Source organism: Pan paniscus, chromosome 2 (genome assembly GCF_029289425.2).
Source record: "Pan paniscus chromosome 2, NHGRI_mPanPan1-v2.0_pri, whole genome shotgun sequence".
NCBI lineage: Eukaryota > Metazoa > Chordata > Mammalia > Primates > Hominidae > Pan > Pan paniscus.
The window spans coordinates 45,100,436-45,108,215 of NC_085926.1; the positions used below are offsets into that span (position 1 = coordinate 45,100,436).

General features: G+C 48.4%; 1 protein-coding gene across 2 annotated transcripts in view; it reads right to left on the reverse strand.

Moving 5' to 3' along the window:
- CDCP1 (CUB domain containing protein 1) overlaps positions 1-5,632 on the reverse strand; it is a 65,690-nt gene extending 60,058 nt beyond the window's left edge. Inside the window, exon 1 of one of the 2 annotated variants that reach the window (XM_063602769.1) lies at positions 4,075-5,632. In XM_063602769.1, coding sequence (XP_063458839.1) covers positions 4,075-4,156 — 82 coding nt within the window. In that variant the 5' untranslated portion in view covers positions 4,157-5,632. The remainder of the gene's footprint in view (positions 1-4,074) is intronic. The other variant, XM_034956269.4, reaches the window with a different exon arrangement.
- Positions 5,633-7,780: the final 2,148 nt, after the last annotated feature.

Genomic DNA, 7,780 nt, shown 5'->3' on the forward strand with positions numbered 1-7,780 from the left:
CGTGAGCCACTGCGCCTGGCTCGGTATAAACTTTTCTTAACCACCAAGGCAGAGAACCCTAGCCACTGGTCCCCCACATCAGTGGTCTTATCATCTCCCACTGTCCCACCCACCCTGACCTCAATCAGGGGTCTTTCTTACTAGCAGACTCCTCTCCCTACCCACTCCCCACCTCATCCTATCCCATCCAAACCCAGGTCAGCACCGCTAGGCAAAAACACAGGTGAGGCTTGTGTTATAAGCCAAGGGACCCAGTTCTGTTTTCTTTTGGCAAAAAAGCACTGGTGAGCTATTAGTACCATCCAGCTGGGGTGGTGCTTCTAAGACTCTTGAGTCTCTACCAACACTGTCCAGATTCTATTTGCCAAATTGGAGGGAGGAAAATGCTTCTTCCATAGATGCTGGTGAAACAACAGTGAGGAGAGCCTGGGAGAATGTGAGAAACAAGCACTAACACACTGATGGCTGGAAAACACACCAGGACAGGCTCTCCACAGGTGACATGGAAAGACGCATCCAAAGCCCTAAGAACCTCTCTACTCTTCATCCCAGCAACTCTGCTTCCAGAACATGGAAATACGCAACTAAAGCCCTAAGAGCCTCTCAACTCTTCATCCCAGCAATTCTGCTTCCAGAACATGGATATACGCGTGCAAAGACCTAAGAACCTTTCTACTCTTCATCCCAGCAACTCTGCTTCCAGAACATGGAAATGCGCGTCCAAAGCCCTAAGAGCCTCTCTACTCTTCATCCCAGCAACTCTGCTTCCAGAACTGTAGCTGGACAAAATAGTTAAGAATGTGCAGAACATGGGCGCGGTGGCTCACGCCTGTAATCCCAGCACTTCAAGAGGCCGAGGCGGGCAGATCACCTGAGGTCAGGAGTTTGAGACCAGCCTGGCTAACATGGTGAAACCCCGTTTCTACTAAAAATACAAAAAATTAGCTGGGTGTGGTGGTGCACACCTGTAATCCCAGCTACTCAGGAGGCTGAGGTAGGAGAATAGCTTGAACCTGGGAGACGGAGGTTGCAGTGAGCCGAGATCGCGCCATTGCACTCCAGCTTGGGCAATAAGAGTGAAACTCTGTCTCAAAAATTTAAAAAAAGAGTGTGCAGAACAACACAGCTGAAGAACACATTCTTAGATACATCAAAATGGGATAATCCAGTTGATACCATTTTATAACCTTGGCAACATGAGGATAATGGTTCATCCTTTCATGTCATTTTCTAGTCTGTGCTATGTAATTTCAAGTGCCTTTTCACTGAATAGACCTATTAAAATTGATACAAGCAGCTGGCTATTGTTGGACGTGTTCTATTTTTAATAAGAAAAACTGGAAGCAACTTAAATGTCCAACAACTGGGGACTGGTTAAAGCCATACAATGGGATGATCCCATTTTTGGTTTGTGCACATGAGCATGCACACATACACATTAAGAAGACTGCATCAAAGTGAATAAGGCAGTTTGCTTATAGATAATTTTTTTCTATTTTGGTTATATTTATTGCCACTTTTTCTACAATAACTATATGCTACTTAAAACATCTTAATTATTAACTTCCTTCCCCCATATTGATAGCCAGGGAGAACACCCAGAAGAGTGTGTGTGTGCACATGCAAGGCGTGCAACCATCATAGATGAAATGGCAGCATCTGAGGTGAGCCCTAGGGCTAACAGGTCTGACTCCAAGTCATGCAAATCTGTGGGGATGTGGGGGAGGAGATGGGGGAGACTCATCAGCGCTACCAGTTACACATTCCAGACAACAGCCAGTAGCTCCTCATTTGAATCGGAAACAGAATGAACACCCACACTCGCCCAGGGAGTGTGAACATATCATTTGATCTGTCTGCTCACATTTTTGGCAAGAGACAATGGTGGCAAGATTGGGGTCACTGACCCAGACTCTGGTATCTGAGTGGTTCTTAGAAAGCAACCAAATGGAGGTTTTCAAAAGGCTATGATCCCAATGTAACCAGTGTTTCACTCTTGGAAATGGGGGAGTTGGTGGGGATACCAAAGTCACACAAACACACGACACCAAGACACAAAATTTCCTTTACTTTTCATCTCTGCAGTGACACCAAATTCATTTTTACTCTGCTGAGTCTTTCTTTGTTAAGAGACTTCATGGATTTATAAAACAAATCCACTGTGCCAGGGCTCTGGCTTTCTGTATCCTTTCAGGACAGTCTCCAGGAATTTCTCAAAGGCCTTTGCCAGTTAGATCCTCAAGACTACTCCAACCACAAAAGCTCTCAGTTCAGCCTGATGTACCCTCAAAGGGCCAGTTCCTGAGACCATAAGGAGGAACTTAAGAAAGCGAAAGGGAAAGTTCCTAGGTTTCTACGTATTTATGTATTGAACCATGAGACAGGGCTCAGCCAGTCAAGGACTTCCTGGAAGGGACTCCATTGGAGTTACTCGACCAAAATGGCAGCCTTCCCAGATCACAGGGAGAAATGAGACCAGGAACAGAGGCTCTCATTATTAGCAATGCCTTGATTAACACCCTGTTCTGACTGGAAGAGTTCCCCACTGTTGTCACAGAAAGCCAAAAACATCTCAAACAATTCCCAGAGTTTCAATACTGTTCCAAGATTGGTAGGCACACATTTTTCTCAGCACACATATACACATATTTTCACTTCCTTTTTATTCTTAAACTAATTCTTTTTCTTCAAAGGGAATCTTGGAAATTCAGTCCTAAGAAATTATAGTAAATATTCATCAGCCAGGCACAGTGGCTCACATCTGTAATCCCAGCACTTTGGGAGGCCCAGGTGGGAGGATCACTTGAGCTCAGGAGCTCGAGACCAGCCTGGGCAACACAGTGAAACCCTGCCTCTACTTTAATATATATAATTAATATATATATTTATAAATCCATGCCATGGTTTAAATGAAGTTTTAAATTTTCTATCTACTATGCAGCAATATGTCACCTGATGTTGGAGAATGAACCAGGAAGTATTCCTGGAGCTTATATTGATATTTTAGAAGCTCCTGTCTTGTATTTGTAAAGACGGCAGTCACCGGGATGCCCAAATTCAACCTCACTTGCGTCCTTTTATTCCTTTATCTAATTCACACCTGCCAAACACAAATCCACCTTAGATGCAGCAAGGGGAATCAAACCCACATGGCTTCCTGGAGAGCTCTATTTAAAAAACACAAAACCTGTACTAATCTCGCGAAACCTGTACTAGCCTCACATCAAGTTCTTACATGAAGAAACCAGGTTATTTACTACGTTCTAATACATCCAGGGCCCACAGGGCATTTCCTGGCTGGCACAGGTCACTGGGACGTGGCGGTCCCTTCCCCCAACCGAAACAACTCGAAATTCACACACATCCCCGGAACAACAGCCTCCTGCCCTCAAAGTCCACTGCCAAAAAGTGCGAGGGGCGCGGGAATGTCCAGTCTCTGCGGCGGCGCAGATGCCTGGCGGCTTTCTCTGGGACCCCCTAAAAGAAATCCGGGCGCTTTCATTTTTGCACCAACGCTCTTCAACTTTAGGAGAGGGTGAATGCAGCGTGCGGACGGGAAAAAGGGGATCTAGTGGGAAATGCGGGCATGAAAGCACTTTTTTTTGCACCTTCTCTCTGGACCAGGCGAGGAGGTAGAGGGCGAGCCTGGAGAGGAAAGATCTCTTCCCACACTCTGCCTGGGTGTTTTCAAGAATCCCGGCAAAGACCCTGGGGCGCACGGCGCGCCACCTTGGACATGTCGCCTGGGATCGGCTACCGGGAGCTCCTTTTCCCGCCTTCTCGGCCAGCACCGGGCTCATCCTCCCGGACCGGGAGGCTCCCCGATCGGGGACACTCTCACGTGCCGAGGGCAAGGTTGTCTCCAGGAGGGCAAGGCCCACGCGCCCGACGCGGCGCGCGCACGAACCGGACAGTCCGGGGGACCCGGAGCCACCCGCGCGTTTTGACTACGCCGTCCCCGCCCTCACTCCGCACCCTCCGCACCCTGCGTCCCTCGGCCGCATCTCCGCCGGGCGTCCGCTGGCTGGCTAGCTCACCACGCCACGCCATCCGCCTCCAAAGCCCGGCACTCACCTGCCCCGCGCTGCAGGCGCGCCGCACCCAGCAGCAGAACCCCCAGCAGTGCGATAGAGACCCCGCAGTGCAGGCCGGCCATGACTCCGGGACGCCTCGGCCTCGGTGGGGAAAACGACGGTGGGGAGCGGCGGCCCCAGGCGCCCAAGCCCGGCGCAGCTGCGCTCCGCCCTGGCTCACTCACCTGCGCGCGGGCGGACCGGCCCGAGCCCCGCCCTGCGCAGCAGGATAGCGAGCTGACCCGGTGCGTCCCTCCTCTCTCTCCTCCTCCTCTTCCTGCCTCAGCGACCGCCTCTCCCTCCCAGGGTGCAGGGCTCCCGGCACCGGGTTGCTGGGTCCCTACTACTCCCCATTGCGGCGTTGGAGCGGACTTGTCCCCACCTTTCCGGGCTTAGTCTTCCTTCCCAAGTCTGAGAATGATGAGGTCTTTTTCTCCAGAGTCACGAAAGTCGCCCATAGAGGAAGCCAGTCTACCTTCCCTTTTCTTTTTTTTTTTTTTTGAAATTTCTTTTTTTTTTTTTTTATTATACTTTAAGTTTTAGGGTACATGTGCACATTGTGCAGGTTAGTTACATATGTATACAAGTGCCATGCTGGTGCGCTGCACCCACCAACTCGTCATCCAGCATTAGGTATATCTCCCAATGCTATCCCTCCCCCCTCCCCCCTCCCCACCACAGTCCGTCCAGGAGACAAAGGCCATTATGCGCCTCGTTTTGGAGAAGAATCCTATTTGTGGGCCACCCAAGCCCTGGAGCCTCTGCTACTTGACTTAGGCCAGAGGTCTGTTGGACTTTAAAGCCGGTGGTGGTACAGCTAGTATTTGCAGGACGGTGAACCTGCAGCCTACTCCACACACATCACCTGCAGTATTTCCAGACACGCAACGTGTCCAAGGTCCCCAGGGTAGCTAGTAAATTAGAGGCAGATGCACCACTTCGTTGAATTGTGAGTAGAGTAGTGTGTATCCCTTCACTGAGCTGTGGATGGAGTAGTATGTGCCCTTCTCGAGTTGTATTATAAATGGAGTAGTGTGTGCAGTGTGAGCGTGAAGCATTCAGGTCAAACGCTGGGCTGGAAAATGAATGAAAAATGAATGGCGCTGGACTCCTTTTCCAAATCCTCCCAGCCGCAGGTGTGCCACCTGCCTGTCTTCAGAGGCCCTGTGGGTTCTCCTTCCACCCTGCCGGCCATACACCAAGTCCAGGCCACAGGCAGAGATTGCGGATGGTTCAGGAGGTCTTAGCTAGCAGACCTGGGTTCTGCCAGAATGACTCCCTGGGACTACTTGTGTTCATGGATAGCCAGAAGCTGGGCCAGAGTCACCCGGAGCAACCTGGGAGGCTTGGGACAGGAACCAAAGCATGTGCGACAGCATCAGTTTACAGTCCAGTCCCAACTTCTGCTTAATTCTTGCGGGCACTGAGCCTCTCCAGGCTGCCCCAATCCTTCTTGTGGACAGGGATGGGAAATCATCTCCTAGGAGCGTCACCCCTTCCTTCTCGATGTCCTTAATCATGAGAATAGAGCTAGCTCTGCCCTCTGGGAGCCCACAGTCCATCGAGGGAGGCAGAACTTGGAACATGACCCTGCCCACACCCCCACCTCTGGGAGGGCCTGTAGCGTGAGCTAAAGGGGACCTTAGATGTAATCTTCTAGTCCACTTCTGTCCTTGCGCAGAAAAATGGGAAAACTGAGAACTAGAGGGAAGGGAGAGGATGAGAAACGAAGAGAGGCTCTTGGTTCTCCCCACTGAATCGAGGACAAATTCATCAAGAGAAAGAAATCTTGACAAAAATCTAAACACTCTTTAAAAATATTTATGCTGACCAGGAGGGTGAAAGCAGATTTGTCTTTTCTCCTGATTCTAAGCAGGCATATATATCCCAGCATCTTTTCCTAACGTCCATGACACCATTGTTTCCCACATACAGTAATACCTACAACAGTACTAGAATGGCAGTGTATTGAATGCAAAATATCAGAAATATTGCTTGACAAGTTAAGCCTAAGGAACAAGTTATTTCCTTACTATTTCGTCTCTCCAAAGTTTGCTTAACTGTCTTTCTTGGGATAGTTGACACCAGCTTTCTGAAAATGGAATGAGAGTCACTAATTCCCAAATATGAAGCATTGGTGGTGGTTCCAGAAAGTAGCAGCAACGAGAAAGAAGAAAATAGGGAGGCACTTCAGCATCCTTTGCGTGACAACCCAACTACATAGTTGAAGTAAAGATGTCCTGACATACTGTCCTGGTCCTCCAAGTGGAGTGTGAACAAAGCATTGCCAAGAATGGACATGTTTTGTCTTTACAAACATGGCTGAATGGAAGGAGTAAATTTTAAAAGGTTATTTCTGAACTGGAAAGCAACGTAGGTAACTATAATCTAGTGCTAGAGAAAAATGAGAGATTGAAAGGTAAATTTTCGGCTGGGTGCAATAGCTCATGCCTGTAATCCCAGCACTTTGGGAGGACAAGGTGGGTGGATAACTTGAGGTCAGGAGTTGGAGACCAGCCTGGCCAACATGGCAAAACCTCATCTCTACTAAAAACACATAAATTAGCTGGCTGTGGTGGCGGGCGCCTGTAGTACCAGCTACTCAGGAGGCTGAGACAGGAGAATTGCTTGAACCTGGGAGGTGGAGGTTGCAGTGAGCTAAGATTGCACCATTCCACTCCAGCCTGGGCGACAGAGTAAGGCTCTCTCTCTAAAAAAAGAAAAAAAAAAAAAAGGAAGGTGAGTCTTAAAACAGACTGTCCCATCTAATTTTGACCTCTTCTGAAACCCTGCAAAGGCTGTAAAACAGGGATTAAAAAAAATTACATAAGCCCACAAAGGTGGGAAGAACAGAGAGAAGACAACAGCAAAATCACCCGGGAAGGTAGACAGCAGCTGGACTAGTGGTAGCTGCCTTAGGAGCCTGGAGATGGCAGAACCCTAAGCCAGTAGTGGGGAAAACTCAGAAATAACACGATTAACACAGAAATCCTCAAAAAAGATCCTCAGGAAATGGCAGCACAAGGTATTCTGGAACAGGAGGGTGAAAGAGGAGTTAAAAAAGAAAGGCTAGGAGAAAGCTGTTTGAGAAGTACTGTGGTTAGATCCCAGAACCCATCCATCATTACCCCTGCCTGGGCAACAGCCCCTCGTCCAGCTTCCAGTGTTGTTCTTGAGAAATCCAAAACCATTCCCATTTTTATTATTTTCTTTGAGACCCTTTTGTTGCCTCTAAAGCTGTAGAATCTTCTTTTTGTTCATTGGTTTCTGAAATTTCACCATAATGTGCCTTGGTGTGAGTCTGCCTATATTATCAATCTTTAGATCCTGACAAGTTAGAGAGTTGGTAAGCTTAACAACTTTAGTGTTGTCTTCTGGAGAGATTAAAACCTAGGGATGTGGGCTGAGGGATGCCAGGCATAGCTGAAAGCATAGGAAACATTGTAAAAGTAGGTAAATAAAGGGAGGATATGCATTCTGAATGCTGAGATCCCCAGCTGTCTGGCCCCAACCTGCATCCAAGGATGAGACAAAAAGGCTTTGTTATCCATATTGGGGATGGAAAAAGTCTTCTTCTGGGGAGTCTGACCAGCACAGGAGGAAAGACCCAAACATATGGACATTTGACCCTCATAAACAGGCCAACCAGCTTCCTACCATGAGGCTTTCAATTAAGCCCCACCAACTTAGCTTTTTAATATCTCATT